General features: G+C 44.0%; 1 protein-coding gene across 1 annotated transcript in view; it reads right to left on the bottom strand.

The window, feature by feature from the left end:
• The window catches only part of bcl3 (BCL3 transcription coactivator), a 40,515-nt gene that overhangs the window by 12,305 nt on the left and 8,129 nt on the right, over window positions 1–20,081 (bottom strand). Inside the window, exon 3 of the mRNA XM_083661348.1 lies at window positions 9,414–9,522. Within this exon, the coding sequence (XP_083517474.1) occupies window positions 9,414–9,522 (109 nt within the window). The remainder of the gene's footprint in view (window positions 1–9,413; window positions 9,523–20,081) is intronic.

Raw genomic sequence — 20,081 nt, forward strand, 5'->3', positions numbered from 1 at the left:
ATTGGTTCTCCGATGCAAAGCTTCCAACAGCACCACCTAACGTTATGAAAAGATTTAAATAGTAATATTCTCAGTCTAATGGCTCAATTCCACCACATTTTACAGCCCTGCACAGCCCGTCACCACTCGGCTCTACTTGCTTCAACCCGATGGACGTTCTGCTTCGACCGCCCTTCATCTGCCCCCGCCCACACCTGGTCGTCACAGCGACCACATATCTGCCCTCCACCCATGTTCTGAAATAGGCTATAACATAACGTTACAATTAAATCCATACACAGAACTTTTAAACTGTTTATGAAATACTGGTGCCTCTAAATTACCTACAGTGTGTGTGTGTGTGTGTGTGTGTGTGTGTGTGTGTGTGTGTGTGTGTGTGTGTGAGAGAGAGAGAGAGAGAGCAGTGCTGGCATGATCACAGTCCTTGATCCTGGCCTGAGCAGCCAGCTCATAGCATCACAGCATGTTGGGCGGGTGTTACAGTGTACATGGGCAAAAGTGACAATCGACCAGGAGAATGGATATCACTTTGTTGTTAGTCAAAACTCACAAGCGCTGCACGAGGGACGGGCGCGAGGGACGGGGGTTGCGCTAGAGTGAAGCCTCTACCCCCGCGGCCTCTCACCAGGCAAAACCGCGGCTTCACCAGGCGCCTGCGGCCTAGCGGAGCCGACGCAGCACTAACTACACAAGCGCTTCAGAGCAGCGGACTTTTGGACAATTGAAACCACCGCGCCGATTTTATTTCACCAGAGGCGAAGGCAGCAAAACAAAAGACTGATAGAAAAGCATAATAGAAGAGAAAAGAAGGTAAACTGGTATGCAGCGCTGCATTGACAGTCAGTAGGATATAGAGAGTAAACACGATTCTGCCTGACCAATCAGTCGCCTACAATGTTTTCACGTCACGGTATGGACCCGGGTTGGCAGAATAGAACCCCGACGAGGCAGGTACTAAAAGTAGCCCAGCTCAGCCCCAAATCAAACCGAGCTGGGCCGGTTTATACCGGTGGGATGAGACCAAAAGTCGAGTCGAGCGGAGCGGGACCGCGCTACTAGCTGCGGTGGGATTGGGCCATTACAGTAGTGAAACGGAGTAAGACTGAGAGCTGAGTCTATTCCCAAACCTGTCGGGTGGGGCCCACTGGTGGGCCGCGAAGGTATTGCAACTGGGCCACCAAATAATTTGCAAAACATTGCGACAAAAGATTACTTCTTCGTGAAAATTTTGTATTACTATTATTATGTATGAGAATGCATTCCTCCATTGTTGAATGATACTTTCATGATATTATATGTGTAATCAATTATTTGGTCATTAGCCTATGTAGACAGACCCTTACTTTAAGTTTCTCATTTCTCTGTGGTGGACAGCTCCCTTTATCACTAAACGAAAAAGTGCTCTGACAATGTATTATTCGGCCATTTTTGAGATCTTCAAGTGAGCCATGAGTCAGAAAAGGTTCATGCCAGTGACCAAAATATTACGTAGAACATATTACAATAATTATCATTCATGCTGTCAGGACTGTACTGTTGACCAACTTGCCCATCCAGCCACAAGGGGTCAGTTGAACTTAACACAGCAATCATATCAAAACCTATTTATACTAAGCCTGGTGGGTCTGTGTCTGTAACATGGTGTCATTCATTCACCAAATAAAATAAAATAAAATAAAACAATTACAAAAACTGTTTTACCGACTCATATATCTATTATTACACGTTTTAAATGTTGTTTATGAGGATTAATGGGCGATTTATGTTGTAAAATGTGGGCGCAAGGGATTGTGGGTAATATTTTGGTCGGGGTTAGCTTAATATTTTGGTCACTGGCACCATCTACTGGATGAAAATGGAACATGGAACTAGAATAAAATAGAAGCGAACTACGCGACGCGTTCACGTACGCGGACTGTTGTGTGCGCGATGCAGATAAACTTCCGGTGGCGTACGTATCAAAAATGCAAACGCGTGCATGTGTGAAGGCTTAACAAAATGTATCAGACTTTCTCAGACGTGCACACGCTGTAAGTAGCTACAGTAGCCTACGCATCTTGTTGTCACGCGTGATGTAGTTTGCGCACGTCATAGTGCGCGTGTGTGCGCGTGACACAATGTACTATGTTAATCACACAGGCACGCACACATTGCTGCGCGTGTGTCCTTTGATATTGACTTTGATAGGGCCCCCATACACAAGCACACGCGCACGCGCACGCGCACACACACACACACACACACACACACACACACACACACACACACACACACACACACACTTGCAAATTTCATAGTTGTCAGTCAAAGTAAAAAAGCAAACCAACAAAAGCCCCAACACATGACACTGCAGATTAACCTGTTCTGAGAGACTAACAGTCTGTGATGGCAGGAACGCGTGTTAGAAATAACTCTGTGGTTGCCTGGTTGAATACTGCTGGGGCTGAGTGAAATCCCTTGAGCAAACCAGATTGAATATTCCTCTGGGCGAGTCAGTAAATTAAATTAGTCAGTAATATTAAATTGTAAGCTATGTTAACTCTGGAACCGGGCCAGGAAACCTGTTGTTTCGATTACGCAACACAATAGTCTGGTTTGGAAAGACAGCTTAGTCATAAGAGGGAAGTCCTTCAACTTGGACAGGAAGTCATTTAACCTGGACTTTCTAGCTGTTATGATGTTACCCAATAAAGGCAGCAATCAGGAACAGATGATGTTCCAAGTTTCACTTTGACTGTTGGAGGAGCCATGCTACGGTCTGTGTGTGTGTGTGTGTGTGTGTGTGTGTGTGTGTGTGTGTGTGTGTGTGTTTGGGGGTGGGGTTCCAGTAAAGACTAGGGGGGGGGGGAGTGGAGTAACACAGGGAGAGAGACAAAGTGGAATTCCTCCAGTGTGTCAATGCCAGCGTCCCTCCCTTCCACTCCTGTTTCCCTGAATCCGGTGACTCACAAATTGACGCACAGATAAAAATGTACATAAATAAACATGCACACACACGCACGCACGCGCACATACACGCACACACACACACACACACACACACCCCCACACGCACACACACACACAGTCATACGTCCATGTACAATTCATGTACTTTGAACTTCCTATCATCAACATTCACAGTGGTATAACGTTGCGACAAGCAGTCATGCTTAGAGCCCGACCGATATATCGGTCCACCGATATTATCGGCCGATATGTTGGCCGATATGCCGATATTTTTTTATTTTGTATTTTTTAAGTCGTAGACAACATGTTGTGTATATTTGATCTTTTTTCTTAATTCAAGTTATATTTTATATTTGTTACAGTATATTTGTGTTTTTGTATTTCTAGTTATTTATAATTATTGAATCCCCAGTTAAGTTTACTGTTTCATTGCATTGATGTCATTTTGGACAAGTTTATTGATAAGCTGTAAAATATCCTGCCTACGTTACATATCTCAAGTCATGTCAAGTCATATCTTTGTCAAGTGTTTGATATTTGAAGGATCATTGCCAAAACATGGTGTAATATAATGTGTATATTTAATAAAAGAATATCGGCCGATATATCGATATCGGAATTTTTTTACTCCCCAATATCGGTATCGGCATCGGCCTCAAAAATCCAGTATCGGTCGGCCTCTAGTCATGCTACTACGTTTGAGCTCACAGGAACAATGCAGTCATTTCCAGAAATACAGTAAAATAGCTTTGCCAACTGAAGCCTTTTAAAGGAGCACTCCACCGAAAAACAATGCTGATTTATTTTGCACATGATCTCACACATATCTGAAAAGTTTTGCATACATTCATTTAATTTGACAGTTATTGATTTTATTTTATTTTATTTTATTTTATTTTATTTTATTTTATTTTATTTTATTTTATTTTATTTTATTTTATTTTATTTTATTTTATTTTATTTTATTTAAGTTTGTGGACCAGTGAGCTCCTTCATGCACAAAATGACATCACTGGTCCACAACTAATCTCAAATCAACTCTCAATAACTGTCAAACTAAATGAATGCCTGCAAAACTGTTTAGAGTTTTTCTGATATACTACCGATTTGGTAATGGTACAAAGCTGGTTGAAAATGGGCAGAGTGCTCCTTTAAAGGCCTTTTAAACACACTCCAAAGTGCAACAGGAGTTTTAGTGCTCGGCTCGCTTCCTGGAAGGCATTTCGGAGTGACTTAAAACAAGAAGCCCAGTACAGATAAGAGGAGGGGTGGGAAGGCAGGGGGGAAGGGGGGAGGGAGGGAGGGAGGGAGAGCAGGGGGAGAGTCTTTGGAGGGAGGGGTGTGGGAGGTGGAGAGGAGGAGGAAAGAGGAAGAGACGGAAGCGATGAGAGGGGAGCTGGGGAAAAGACAGGATCAGAGAGGGAAAATCCCTTCTCTCTCCCCTGCGTCTGCGTCTGTCCTCACTCTCACATTCCTGCAAAATGAGGAGCGGATCAGCGGGAGGAGGAGGAGGAGGAGGAAAACATGGCAACGTGAAGAAAAGCCCTGGGCTGTTAACTGCATGCTGGTGCCAAATGCAGATAAGGACACGAACAAGGCTGGAGGGCAAACACAAAGACACAGACTTGGCTTCAGCGGTGACTGAGCCCCATAAGGGGCAGAGCAGGTTCTGTGGGCACAAATAAACAACAGAGCGCCTACGTCAATGTTGTTTTGACGGTTATCATAACTGCTATTATCTGCCCGTTTATCACTTAGAAAGAAAATGAAATTCTCCAGAAATATTTTTCTGAGCGAGAGACAAAGAGAGAGAGAGAGGGAGAGAGAGAGAGAGAGAGAGAGAGAGAGAGAGAGAGAGAGAGAGCATAAGGGAAAGTCCCTCTGAAGCACCCTCTGAACCTAACCTCAGCACAAGGTATGTTGAAACAGCCCAGAGCAACAGGGGGGGTCATGTGATTTCTCGGAACAAGGATACTAAAGCGCACACAAAAAGAGTATCGCGCGCGCACATGCACGTGCATGGGCCGCACGCGCGCACACGTGCACACACACACACACACACACACACACGCACGCACGCACACACGCACGCACACACACACACACACACACACACACACACACACACACACACACACACACACACACACACACACACACACAGAAACAGAAACAAATCCTACAGCACAAGCATTATGCACTTGCAAAAAAAAATCAGGCTATATATAATATAGCCTATAAACACTCACCCCCCCCACCAACCCCACCCCCCGATGGCTTGGAATCACGCAAAAATAACTATATCATCAACAGCAACAACCAATTCATAAATCCAAGCAACAGCTCAGCAGCTAGGCTTTGAGTGTAAGAAAGATGAATGTGTGTGTGAGTCGTGACAGATCAGAACGTTCAGAAACGAATAGTAACACTCTTTTGTCCTGATACGGTAACAGTACTGATAGTAACACTCTTGCCGAAAAAGGTTCCATATTATGCGAAACCACAGGAACACAGGATTTTTGACAATATCTGTCATCAATATTGGGAAATGCTGTGTTTCTCTCTCTCTCTCTCTCTGTCTTTGGGAAATTTGACAAAGTCTTCACTGCTATCTGCTCAAGTTTATGCTGTGTAAAAAAGAGAAAAAGTAATAAAGTTCATATACAGTAGGCCTGATTTTGATACGGGTCTTTCTTTACAGTATGCTATCCAGTCAAACCATACAAGACAGGTAGGCAAATGACTGTGGCGGGCTATATGTTTAAAAATCTCCCCTCTTGGTTCGAACTACATATGGCATGATCGGTGTGTGTGTGTGTGTGTGTGTGTGTGTGTGTGTGTGTGTGTGTGTGTGCGTGCGTGTGTGTGTGTGTGTGTGTGTGTGTGTGTGTGTGTGTGTGTGTCTGTGCGTGCGTGCATGCGTGCGCTTGCATACAGAGGACAGACACAGGATATCACAAGACGCATGCAGTCAAGCCTCAGCGGTATCAACCGATGTTAAAGCAGCGTTATTTCTGGTAAGCACACCGGCGTTGTGAAACCTCAGCCCTGTGAACTAACACTCTGCTTTCTCCGGTAAAGGATGAAAGAGAGAGAGGCTGGCAGGATGCTGAGCGGGGGGAGACGGGGAGGGGAGGGGGGGAGACAAGAGGGACACAGAATGCGGAAGTGTTCGCTTGGGACAGTCCTGGATTGGGAAACGTGTGACCTAAGCCAGAGGTTCTCAAATGTTTTTCAGCCAAGGACCCCGTCCCCTTACAAGATAGAAAATATACCGGGGACCCCCCTCATTCTGATTTGTGATTTTGGGCTAAGCTTAATAGTTTCCACGGTAACGTGCTTGACTTTTAAATTGATAGGTTTGTTAGATTAGAATGTAATCCATGAACCATTTTAGATTTAAAGCGTAAAATATTTTCGTTGGAACTATGAAGCTTTTGCAAAAAAGAAAAAAAGTTTTTATTTTTATTTCCCTGAAAACTTTTCGCGGACCCCCTGGCAAAATGCCACGGATCCCTGGGGGTCCCCGGACCCCCATTTGAGAACCACTGACTAAGCTGTCCCTGTCTTTGTCTGTCTTGTCTTTCATACTGAGCAGCTCGTTCAGATGCAGTCCCAATGCTACTGTGCTGTTTTCATAGTGCGGTGTGCAAAACAAAAAATCTAAATGTACTCATTTACACAGTGTACATTTAAAAATACTCAAGTAGAATATCTCTTATTAAAATTACTCAAGTAGGAGTAAAAGTATAGCATTATAAAAATATTTAAAAAGTACAAATCCTCAAAAAAAGTACATCCACCTGCATTTCAGTCATTCCAGTAAAGTGCGTTGTAGCTAATCTGTTGAAAAGGTGTGTTGCGGTAACACAGTGGCTTGGTGGTGAGAGAGGCTGAAGGTGCAGGTTCAAATCTTACAACAACCATTGTGTCCATACACAGACAGCCATATAAGGCCCAAATTAATTTGGAGGTTGTGTAGTTCATAGCCAGATTACGAGACCTAAACCCATTTACTATCCAATAGCATTGTGAGACTGAACAACAGCCTATGTAAATGTAGTCTTAAAGAATACATATTATTATTATTAGAATAGCTAAAAGTGATGTCATTTTACAATCGAGGGTTCTGCAGGGCTAGACAAGAGCATCAGTTAAAAACAAAATTAAAATAATATTTAAGTAAATGAAAAGTATCTGTAACCTATATGTTGTGTCATTTTCCAACATGTCCATATGTTTTTAGGTAGGGGCCTCATCTGTTTAGAGTTCGAGGTTAGAGGTCATGAGGTCGTGTTAGAGGTCATGAGAGTGCATGTCCACTTGGCAACAATTTGCACTTTATGCTTCACTTGTATCATCTTGGTCCAGACCTGGGCATTATACGGCCCGGGGGCCAGAACCGGGCCCTCGTGATGGTTCTGCCTGGTCCGGGAGGTCTAAAGCTGCGTTCACACCGACCTATCAACGTTTTTCGCTGGCATCGAGTTTACATACAAAGTCAATGCAAACGAGCGATTGAGCGTATATTCGCCCGGGAGAAAAATCGCTGGGCGTCCGAGCGACAGAGACAGAGACAGAGCGATAGGGAGAAAATTCGCTCGTCGCCCGAGATGAAATATCCCAACTCGAGCGAAATTACGCTGGCATCAGTCGCTCGCTGTTCAATGCTGATTGCCTGCCATGTGAGAGTGAGTCAAGGATCACACTGGCTTGGAACAAACCGCTGGTTTATTGTGTGGCAACAAACCGCATTGACAGGCTGACAGCTGACATGAAGTGAAGTCTGTCCTACCGGACGGTATAGAGCTCGCGTTAGGAGCACGCTGATAGGCTTAGCTTGTAAACAACTACGGTGGCTCGTAGTGGACAAACATCATGACATTGCGTAACGTTATAGCCCCCAGATGTCCGTCAATTATTGTGCCTGTTGATGAGCGATTTAAACACAGCGACAGAGCGATTCCAAAGGGTTGAATCGAGAGACAGAGAGAAAAATAAATATCTCGGTGTGAACACGGCTTAAGACAAACCACATCATTTTACTTATGATGGTAGAAAAATCAAATGAGATGACCTAAATTGGCTGTTTGGAGTGATTTTCAATAATATTTAATCTAGTGAGGTTACGGCATGACAATATTTTTTTGGCCCCTGGCAACAATCTGGGTTTCTCATGTGGCGCCCCCCCCCCAGGAAATCTCCCACCTGGTCTCATTCCCAACGCGTCCAGATGTGACCATTTACCAGGACCCTATACCAACTAGAAAGGTACCCGTTTCTCCTCAGAAATCGACGTTGCGGGCGGGCGAGGCGAACCGCAGTTTAATAATCTCACAAGGAAACACGCAGATCCTGACGCCGAGGACGGTAAAAACACACTGCGTTGAAAAAAGCACACATTGAACTGTGGAAATGTGACATATTTCACGAGTGAAAAATGATGATTGTGAAATTGCACCACGACAAAGTCAAAGAGGATATACTAGAAAATGCAGATGGGTTCTTCGCAGCAACTTGCGGTGATTGCGTGTTTTGGCTTGTGGCAGCAGCAGGTGGACCGGCCGGGAAGGGTGAATTCCATCGTATAACCAGATGAGCCGCGCGCGGCGCGTGTCAGAGGATGAGCAAGCATATAGCAAGGCAAGGAGGAAACCAAGCCACTTCCTCTTTCATTCTTTTCCCTGTTACTGTTATCTGAAGAGCGATGCTGGGAAGTGGGGAATGTCCTTCACATAATGGCCACTGGGGAAGTCCCCCCATCGCACATCTATCCTGCATCTACTATCCTCCATCCAATGGAGTCCATCGTATTACAATGACTGATGCCGACTCCTCTTTCAGTAAAAACAGAAGCACAAAAGATCCTTTTCTGAATGGGAAAGCTGGCAGGTTTGTGTCAGAGCCGTGTAGATAGAAGAGTCGCGACATCTCCATTCACTCCAATGGACCAGTTTTTTTTACTCTCAAGAGTTCCAGGAAGTAAGGTTCTGGATTAAGCAGCACTGTCGAGTTGCAGCAAAATAGACAGTTTGTGTTGTACTCTGAAAGGGTTTTCCCCCCCTTGAATCAAATTGTACATTATCAGCTTTATTTTAGCATGCAAAAGTAGCGCGAGACCCATTCCTGGCTGTTCATTGGCTAATGAGTCTCGCATTTTGGTCCTCCGCTGACGCCACTCTCTCTCTAGAGGACACTAGCTTGTGTGCCTTCTTACATCTGAGCAGAAAACAAAGGTTCGTCCACGATGTCTACATCTGCACTAGCAATTATCTGCCGTGTGTGTGCGTGTGTGTGTGTGTGTGTGTGTGTGTGTGTGTGTGTGTGTGTGTGTGTGTGTGTGCGTGCGCGTGCGTGCGTACTTGTGTGCGCGCTCGTGCATGCATGTATGTTTTAGGGGCTGTGGCATGTGTGTATTTGCAGGAGTGCGTCTTGAGCACACCTGTATTTGTGAATGGTCTCACCTGTCGGAGGTTGTTGTAGGTGTCCAGGTCTCTGCCGGCCAGCCCCAGGAGGTAGATCAGTCTGTGGACGATAGCCTGTTCCCCCTGCACCACAGCTATGTGTAGAGCTCTGCAATGAACACACGCACACATGCACACGCACACACACACACACACACACACACACACACACACACACGCACACACACACACACACACACACACACACACACACACACACACACACACACACACACACACACACACACACACACACACACACACAGGAATGTTACACTAACACAGTTGACATTGCAGAGATGGAGATTTTAGAGAGCATTGTCAGACTTGGCCAAAGGTTTTGACTCACTGACCCACTGACACGTCCTGGAGTTAACTGCTGCTTGGTAGAAACTGATTGACTGACCTCTGTCAGCTGATAACTGATCTGACCTTCACACTTAAAAAGGCTATAGTACATTTAAGGCCTGGCTATATATTTGCAAAAAGTGATTTGGAGTACACGACGACGTGCGTCTTTTCTTCCCGTAAGGAGTGTGTGCTACAGTTACACACGATTGTTTGCTGGTTGTTGTGAGTGTGAGGATGTGCTGAAGGATTGATGGGAGCCAGAGTTTTACTGTTCAAAATGTGTGTCTGTGTCTGTGAACTGGTTCACCTGGTGCACTGCAACCCAGTCAGTAAAAAAACATCTTACAATCAAACTTGGAACATTTTCTGTCTCGTCTGGTTTGAAAATGACACATTCTCATCCTGATGAAGGAGTCGCTCGGCCTGTAGGCTGATGCTCATAACACCTGGAGGACAGTAACTGTTCTGGGATCAGCAACGGCCCAACTCTGACTTAATGATCCCACAGGCGGTTAAGCGGAGTCGCTCCAAAGACACAATGTAAGACTCACCACTCCTATCAGGCCTTTATCAAGACTAAAGAGGAAACCACTGTGTAAAGTGAAAGAACAAACACAGGCAAAACCTAGGGACAGGGAAGAGGAGAACATGCAAGGTTTGTGTTGCAGAAAACACTTTTCTTTTTTACGCTGTGAGAAGAAGCAGCTTCCAGTAAGAGCCAGGCTGCTTTTATGTCACTTCCTGTTGTCAGTAACAATGGCTGCATTCTCTCCTCCCTCCCTCCCCCCCTCCCTCCTCCTCTATCCCTCCCTCCTCCCTCCCTCCCTCCCCCCCTCCCTCCTCCTCTATCCCTCCCTCCCCCTTCCCTCTCTCTCCCCTCTCTCTCTCTCTCTTTCTGCCTCCCTCTCTCTCTCCCTCTCTCTCCCTCTCTCTCCCTCTCTCTCTCTCTCTCTCTCTCTGCATCCCTCTCTCTCTCTCCCTCTCTCTCTCTCTCTCTCTCTCTCTCTCTCCCTCCCTCTCTCTTGCATCTTACATTGCCAAAGCATACATTAGCAACACTTAGCAATTACAAAGAATCAAAAACAGACAACAAGGCATTTTGTTACCCAGTAACATAAATCACGAAATCTTAAGATTTCTTCTAAGATTTCTCTCTCTCTCTCTCCCTCCCTCCCTCTCTCTCTCTCTCGCCCTCTCTCTCTCTCTCTCTCTCCCTCCCTCCCTCTCTCTCCTTCTCTCTCTCTCCCTCTCTCTCTCTCTCTCTCTCTCTCTCTCTCTCATGGTGCTGTGAAATCCAGCCATGAAGCATACTGGTTTCTGATAGGGGCTTTCTGCAGCTTTACTGTATCAGCTTGGTCCAATGGATAAGTCATACTCGTAAAAACAGTGCGACAGGAAGCAGGGACATTTCTAGAGAATCAGTACTGTTAAAAGTACCTCGCAGAAAAATTTGAGGTCAGCAAAACAAAACACGTTGTTTCAAATTAAAAGCTCTGACGGTACTTCCTCTCAGTGATGTTGTCCCGCTGACATGGAGGGATTATTAAAGATGGCAATCTGCATGCCAGATCTGCATCTGCATGTCAGGTATGCAGGAAGCATGGTGACAAGTAAAGACAGAGCCATCTCTGAGTAAACAATAAGACCATAGCACGGTGCACAAGGCCTTCATTTTGTAAACACGCCAAAAATGTGACTGCACAATTTCCATGACAGCAGGTGTGCAGTACAGTGCAAAGTCTCTGACGCCATTTAACACCTGGCCCTAACATGCGTTTTCTGTGATCAGATTGCAATCAGATTGTGTTTTATCACTTAAAAGTGCAGGTGTAAACCACCCCCAAAACGCATTGAAGAAGGATTGCAATCTGATCGGCCAAACCACCTCCGGAGGTGGTCAGGGATGCATTGTGTACACATTGAACACAAGGGTAAATGCAATGTGTCCTCTCAATCTGGATACAGCAACTTTATGCGGATTGAGAAGACAACCATTTCTGCAATCTGATTGCAATCAGATTGCAACCAGATGTCAGAAAATGCATGTTAACGCCAGGTGTAAATGGAATCAGGCTGAAAGTGATAAAATACAATCAGATTGCAATCTGATGGCAGAAACCACATGTTAACGCCAGGTGTAAATGGCCTCTATGCCAATATACTCAGGAAGTATAGTAACAACCACTTAAAGGGGGACTGACCCCCCCCAGGTTTCTTGCAAAACGGTATTCTACTTGATTTGAAAACTCTGCAGGCAAGATGGCCGCCTATACTCCCTTCTTTAGCTGGCAGAATTCCTCCCCATAAACTAACATATCTTGGCCAATAAGTATGTAACATACAAAATAAAAAGAGGACATGTAATTGTTTAGTTAAACTTGCATTCCAGGAATATGGTATTTACTGCGCTGCTCCAAAGATAACGTAGTTGGCTCGAGACTGTTTCGTCCTGAAACCCACTCGCTTTGCGCCAGAACACAATCGATTTGGGGGTGGAACATGCCAGGATTGGCCAACGCCAACGCCAGTGCCCAGCACTGTCAAATCAAATCATCGACAGAGACGCTATGGCCCGCCTCCCAGTATTTTCAGTGTATCAGAGATAGAGAACGATAACGATAAATGATCAATATAGCCAGGTTATAAACAACAAACTAACGCTGGTGATCCGTATGGAAACTGTGTTACTCGAAATGGTTAAAAGTTATATCAATTTGGTCATTCAGTGGCGTTTTACTGCCATGTAACATAACTAACTAGCCGCTAACATTAGCCACAGTAGGCGATTACACATGATGCATTGCTCTTAAAGGGCTCGCGCCGCGTGAATAATCACATGAAAAAAAAACATTATTCACATGAGTGGGGCACGAGCAAATACCACCGTGACGTAACGATGTACCAAATATCCCATTCGTTTGAGGGCACACAAAAAACAGGTTTGGACCCATAGAGGGAACTTATGCTGCTGAAATGATTGGGGTTTGTAAAATTGTAACAGATTGGTTTCAAATTTGGAGATTATGACCAAAATCCTTCACATACCACCCCAAAAGCCATATAATATTGGTTAAAAGCTGAAAAAAAGTGTTTTGGGGGTAAGTTACACTTTAAGTTGTGAACAGTGTGAACACTACAGTCTACAGAGCAATACTGAGTGATATACAGTTCAAAGGTCAAATCAGTTACAGTGCATACTGTAACTGCCTCTAGGAGGTCAAACACCTCTTGGCGCAACATCTAAGTGAACATGTGTAAGACGTATCTATCTATAGACGTTATGTAAGACGTATCTATCTATAGACGTTATCTATCACTCTGCCATAGTGAACATGTGTAAGACGTATCTATCTATAGACGTTATCTATCACTCTGCCATAGTGAACATGTGTAAGACGTATCTATCTATAGACGTTATCTATCACTCTGCCATAGTGAACATGTGTAAGACGTATCTATCTATAGACGTTATCTATCACTCTGCCATAGTGAACATGTGTAAGACGTATCTATCTATAGACGTTATCTATCACTCTGCCATAGTGAACATGTGTAAGACGTATCTATCTATAGACGTTATCTATCACTCTGCCATAGTGAACATGTGTAAGACGTATCTATCTATAGACGTTATCTATCACTCTGCCATAGTGAACATGTGTAAGACGTATCTATCTATAGACGTTATCTATCACTCTGCCATAGTGAACATGTGTAAGACGTATCTATCTATAGACGTTATCTATCACTCTGCCATAGTGAACATGTGTAAGACGTATCTATCTATAGACATTATCTATCACTCTGCCATAGTGAACATGTGTAAGACGTATCTATCTATAGACATTATCTATCACTCTGCCATAGTGAACATGTGTAAGACGTATCTATCTATAGACATTATCTATCACTCTGCCATAGTGAACATGTGTAAGACGTATCTATCTATAGACGTTATCTATCACTCTGCCATAGTGAACATGTGTAAGACGTATCTATCTATAGACGTTATCTATCACTCTGCCATAGTGAACATGTGTAAGACGTATCTATCTATAGACGTTATCTATCACTCTGCCATAGTGAACATGTGTAAGACGTATCTATCTATAGACGTTATCTATCACTCTGCCATAGTGAACATGTGTAAGACGTATCTATCTATAGACATTATCTATCACTCTGCCATAGTGAACATGTGTAAGACGTATCTATCTATAGACATTATCTATCACTCTGCCATAGTGAACATGTGTAAGACGTATCTATCTATAGACGTTATCTATCACTCTGCCATAGTGAACATGTGTAAGACGTATCTATCTATAGACGTTATCTATCACTCTGCCATAGTGAACATGTGTAAGACGTATCTATCTATAGACGTTATCTATCACTCTGCCATAGTGAACATGTGTAAGACGTATCTATCTATAGACATTATCTATCACTCTGCCATAGTGAACATGTGTAAGACGTATCTATCTATAGATGTTATCTATCACTCTGCCATAGTGAACATGTGTAAGACGTATCTATCTATAGACGTTATCTATCACTCTGCCATAGTGAACATGTGTAAGACGTATCTATCTATAGACGTTATCTATCACTCTGCCATAGTGAACATGTGTAAGACGTATCTATCTATAGACGTTATCTATCACTCTGCCATAGTGAACATGTGTAAGACGTATCTATCTATAGACGTTATCTATCACTCTGCCATAGTGAACATGTGTAAGACGTATCTATCTATAGACGTTATCTATCACTCTGCCATAGTGAACATGTGTAAGACGTATCTATCTATAGACGTTATCTATCACTCTGCCATAGTGAACATGTGTAAGACGTATCTATCTATAGACGTTATCTATCACTCTGCCATAGTGAACATGTGTAAGACGTATCTATCTATGGACGTTATCTATCACTCTGCCATAGTGAACATGTGTAAGACGTATCTATCTATAGACGTTATCTATCACTCTGCCATAGTGAACATGTGTAAGACGTATCTATCTATAGACGTTATCTATCACTCTGCCATAGTGAACATGTGTAAGACGTATCTATCTATAGACGTTATCTATCACTCTGCCATAGTGAACATGTGTAAGACGTATCTATCTATAGACGTTATCTATCACTCTGCCATAGTGAACATGTGTAAGACGTATCTATCTATAGACGTTATCTATCACTCTGCCATAGTGAACATGTGTAAGACGTATCTATCTATAGACGTTATCTATCACTCTGCCATAGTGAACATGTGTAAAAGACGTATCTATCTATAGACGTTATCTATCACTCTGCCATCCGTTTCGCTACAAATGCCCCTTTCAGAACTCACCACTGCACTTTATATTCCTCTGTAAACTGGCCATCCCTACACACCTGTCATGAAATACACTGGTTCATGCTAATTTACAAAACTCTCCTTGGTCTGTCACCCCCCTACCTGTGTAGTTTGTTGCATACTGCACCTGCCGCGTACAACACCCGTTCTGCTAACCTCATCCTGCTGAAAATCCCCCAAAACTCATTCTGTAATCGGTCAGTCATCATTCCATTCTGCTGTGCCCACAGACTGGAATGGCTTACAAAAAACACTCAAACTGGACAATTTTATCTCCAAGTCAGCTTTCAAAGACTCTATCATGGACATATTCACTGACACCTGCAACTGCTTCCTGGACTAGCTCTTATCCCCTGCCTGTCTGCTCTGACTGTTTTTGTTTTATTTGCTCTGTCTGTCTTGCTATGTTTTTAACTGTGTTTTAACTTGTGTTTTAATTTGTTCTAAGTAACTTTGTATTTATTTTATCCCCTACCCCCCCATCCCTCAAAAGGCTGTGCCTTCTGCCAGGTCGCCATTGTAAATAAGAATTTGTTCTTAATGACTTACCTGGTTAAATAAAGGTTCAATAAAATAAAAAATAAAATAAAGCGTAAATGTGCTACATCAGAGAACCTGAGTTTTTCTACCTATCTATCTGTTCATCAGTCCATCTGTCTGTCTGTATCTCTCTATTTCTCTATCTCTGCCAATCACAGAACAATCCAACAGCTTGGCATAACCATGGTGTGCAAAGTGGAAACATTCAGATTCTTTGAGAACTTGATAAAGGCGAGTATGAACAGAATAATGCATGTGTGCGGTCTGTCAAACTGCCACTCAGAGGCGGTTAGGCACAGAGTATGTCTACACAGTATGTTAGAACACTCAGAGGCGGTTAGGCACAGAGTATGTCTACACAGTATGTTAGAACACTCAGAGGCGGTTAGGCACAGAGTATGTCTACACAGTATGGTCTGTCAAACTGCCCCTCAGAGGCGGTTAGGCACAGAGTATGTCTACACAGTATGGTCTGTCAAACTGCCCCTCAGAGGCGGTTAGGCACAGAGTATGTCTACAGTATGTTAGAACACTCAGAGGCGGTTAGGCACAGACTATGTCTACACAGTATGTTAGAACACTCAGAGGCGGTTAGGCACAGAGTATGTCTACACAGTATGTTAGAACACTCAGAGGCGGTTAGGCACAGAGTATGTCTACACAGTATGTTAGAAATGCAGCTTAAGATAAGATAAAAATGCACAATTATGGAGTCATCCAGCAAACGCTAGTGGCTAGTTCATTTGGGGGATCTCTAAAGGCATGTGTAACTTTAAAGGCATGTACTACTAAGACAAAAGATAGTCATGTCCTATAGAAAACTAGAACGGGCTAAATTTGCTGAAGCAAATTTGATTGTGCTTGCTGCGGCGTGATGCTCCGCCCCCCTTGCACCGCCCCTGCCTTAGACCCCGCCCTCCCATCCAGTATAAATACAGCCCCAATCGGCAATGTGTAGCTCAGACGTGTTTAGGCGGTTGCAAGGGTATATTATATTAACTGGTTGCTAGTGTGTTTTCGGCTGATCGGTATAGGGCGTTCCTAGATCGTTGCTAGGGTGTACTAAGTAGTTGTGGGCGGGAATTGGGTTTGCCTATGTGATTACAAGTGGGAGGAGCCAAGGAAACCAGGACAGAAATAATTTTGATGGTAGAAGCTACGGTGCACAATAAAAAAAAACGTGCGATAAGTTTTGTGCAGGACAGTCCACACACGCTGTGTGATGTGGTTTGGTGAAGATCGGGCAAACTTTGAAGGAGAAATAGCGAAAAAAATGCTTTTCGACAAAATTCAAAATGGGCGGAAAATGCGGAATGACCCAACGAATCCAGGGAAAAAAGGAGTTTGAATGTAGCCCTTACGGTTCAAAGGTTATGGACCAAAACGTAAGGACGGCTGTTATAGCGCCACCATCTGGTCAACTAGTGTAATTTTCCAACACATAGTAAAAGGTGACTCTGCGAACCTACCTCCGAAGTTTGGTAGTGGCACGTCATACGGGTTCTGAGCTACAGCTAATTTAATGCCAAAGATTTTGAAACCCCATTCAAGTGAATGCGGAAAAAAATCGTACGTTATCGCGAAAAGTATGCGAGATTCTAAGATTGTGCTTGCCTATCAGCAAGCACAATAATAAAAGCCCCCAAAAAGAAAGAAATGCAAATTAATTTTAATCATAGAAAAACTGTGTGTGTGTGTGTGTGTGTGTGTATGTGTGTGTGTGTGTGTGTGTGTGTGTGTGTGTGTGTGTGTGTGCGTGCGTGCGTGCGTGCGTGCATGCGGGTGCGTGCGCGTGCGCGTGCGTGCATGCGCGTGTGCGCGTGCATGTGCGTGCGTGTGTGTACATATCCATATGTTTGTTTTGTACATGCATGTGCCAGCACAGAGGTCACAGAGGTCAACACAGTCTAAAAGGATTTAAAAAATACCATGCAAGACCAGATTGGAACTGCAACTGTAATGGAAGGATCAGATGATTGGCTCCTGACACCACACACCGCCGTGGAAAGCAGAACTTGTATTTGACCGGGAGTGCGTCAGTTCTCTCTTCAGCTGGTCCCCTGTTCCTGTAACTGAACTCAGGACACAGCGCCAACAGCACAGGGTCTCTCCCCTACTGCACTTACTGTACATGCCATGATCAGCTGACTGGATCTATCTAGCACACTATCTCCGGCCGAAAACATTTACAGGATTTTCAGGTATGACTTGAAAGGGGATTCGTCATCACGTGCACTGAGGAAATTGTGGAGATTTATCATTGAATCAGGGCGCATCTCATCCGCTCTTTCTCAGCATTCAGGTTTACTGTCAATAGGTGTGTTCAGTGCAAAGGTGAGAACCTCTCGCTCTATCTCTCTCCTTATGCACTTATTTATCTCTCTCTCTCTCTCTCTCTCTCTCTTTATCTCAAGATGAAACTGTGCTGTCTCTAGTTCCTGGAAGTGGGGCAGACCACAGCCCCAGATAACCCCAGGCACAGCGGCACTGACGCAGACAGGAGTCCCAAGCTACCCGCATTCACACAGACAGACCCAGTGTGTGTGAATGAGAGCGATGGGTGAAAGGGGGGGTCAAAGAGCAAAGAGAGAGACAGATAGATGGAGGAGAAGAGGAGGGAGGGAGGGAGGGAGGGAGAGAGAGAGAGAGGGAGGGAGGGAGAGGCCGCTAAGGCAGCGGCATACATGTGGTATCCTGTTTGGTGTGGAGGTTGAGGAGGAACCTGATCAGACCTAAAGCCCAGCATGTCCTGTGGTCTGTGGACCAGCTGAGTGATGAGGTGATGTCTTACATGAATAGTAAACAAAAGAGGAGTGAAGACGCACCACAAATCCAGTTTACAAGAACGGCACACGGTCCGGTCTGCCGCACTGCGTCTTTCCCATAGCTGCGCAGAGACCGTGTTAGAAGTTGCAACTATTTGTGAGAGCTAGTATGTGTTAAAGCAAGATGGCCTCCGTTGGCCAATTTATTGTGCTTGAATTTGTATGGTTTTGAATCACTCTCTTGCATTGCATCACAGCAGGTCAATTTGAGGCCATTTACACCTGGCGTTAACATGCGTTTTCTGTGATCAGATTGCAATCAGATTGTGTTTTATCACTTGAAATGCCAGGTGTAAACACCCCCAAAACACATTGAAGGAGGATTGCAATCTGATCGGCCAAACCACCTCCGGAGGTGGTCAGGGATGCATTGTGTACACATTGAACACAAATGTAAATGCAATGTGTCCTCTCAATCTGGATACAGCAACTTTATGCGGATTGAGAGGACAACCATTTCTGCAATCAGATTGCAGAAAATGCATGTTAACGCCAGGTGTAAATGCAATCAGGCTGAAGTGATAAAATACAATCTGATTGCAATCTGATCACAGAAAACGCATGTTAACGCCAGGTGTAAATGGCCTCTTTGTTTGTGAGTGAGGGAGCATGTGACTGACTGACTCACTGACTGAGTACATGTAAGCATAATAACTTTGAAAAACTGTACGAAAATGTGTACGTACACACCCGCACGTCACAAGAAAGACTGACAGTGTGGATGAGAGAGAGAGTGAAAGAGAAACAGAGAGACAGAGAAAGGGAGAGAGAGAGAGAGAGAGAGAGAGAGAGAGAGAGCCAGATGAGGCAGATAGAGAGAAAGCGGTAAATGAGGAAGTCAGGAGCGGATGTTTGGCTTTTTGAGACCATTCATTTAAAAAGAGAGAGAGAGAGAGAGAAACACCTGAGAAAACCGCAATCATATTTATACACAGGTTTTCCCGAAACTGAAGGGGCTGAGAGGCGCTGAGAACAGAGGATGAACAGCCCATTGACGTAAGAGCCGGCGCACTCGCGCGCTCGCACGCATACGCAAAACGCTCATACGCACGCTCACACAGACACAGGGAGCACATACAGGGGGGCCGACAAGGTTTCTTTCTGCAGAATTCACACTGTTTAAGATACAATGCAAAATACAGGTACAAGACAGACAGAAGAAAAAGTCCCCGACCACATTATCAAGGGTCTAGACTTAGTGAGAAAGGAGTCAGACTTTGGGTTCTATTGATGTTGCATTCAACTACCATGGTATTGATATACATTTTTCATATTGGACCGTGCAATTCTGGATAAACTTCTTTGTAATGTGCACAGGAAAAGAGTGTTAAAGGGACACTCCTCTGAAAAACAATGCTGATTTATTTTGCACATAATCTCACACACACAAGAAATCTGTAAAAAGTTTTGCAGACATTCATTTCGTTTGACAGTTATCGAGAGTTGATTTGAGTTAAGGTGTGGACCAGTGATGTGAGATTCGTGCACAAATGACATCACTGGTCCACAACTTAACCCAAATCAACTCTCAATAACTGTCAAACTAAATGAATGTCTGCAAAACGGTTTACAGTTTTCGTATTATGT

This window comes from Poromitra crassiceps, assembly GCF_964638095.1.
Source record: "Poromitra crassiceps genome assembly, chromosome: 26".
Classification (NCBI taxonomy): domain Eukaryota; kingdom Metazoa; phylum Chordata; class Actinopteri; order Beryciformes; family Melamphaidae; genus Poromitra; species Poromitra crassiceps.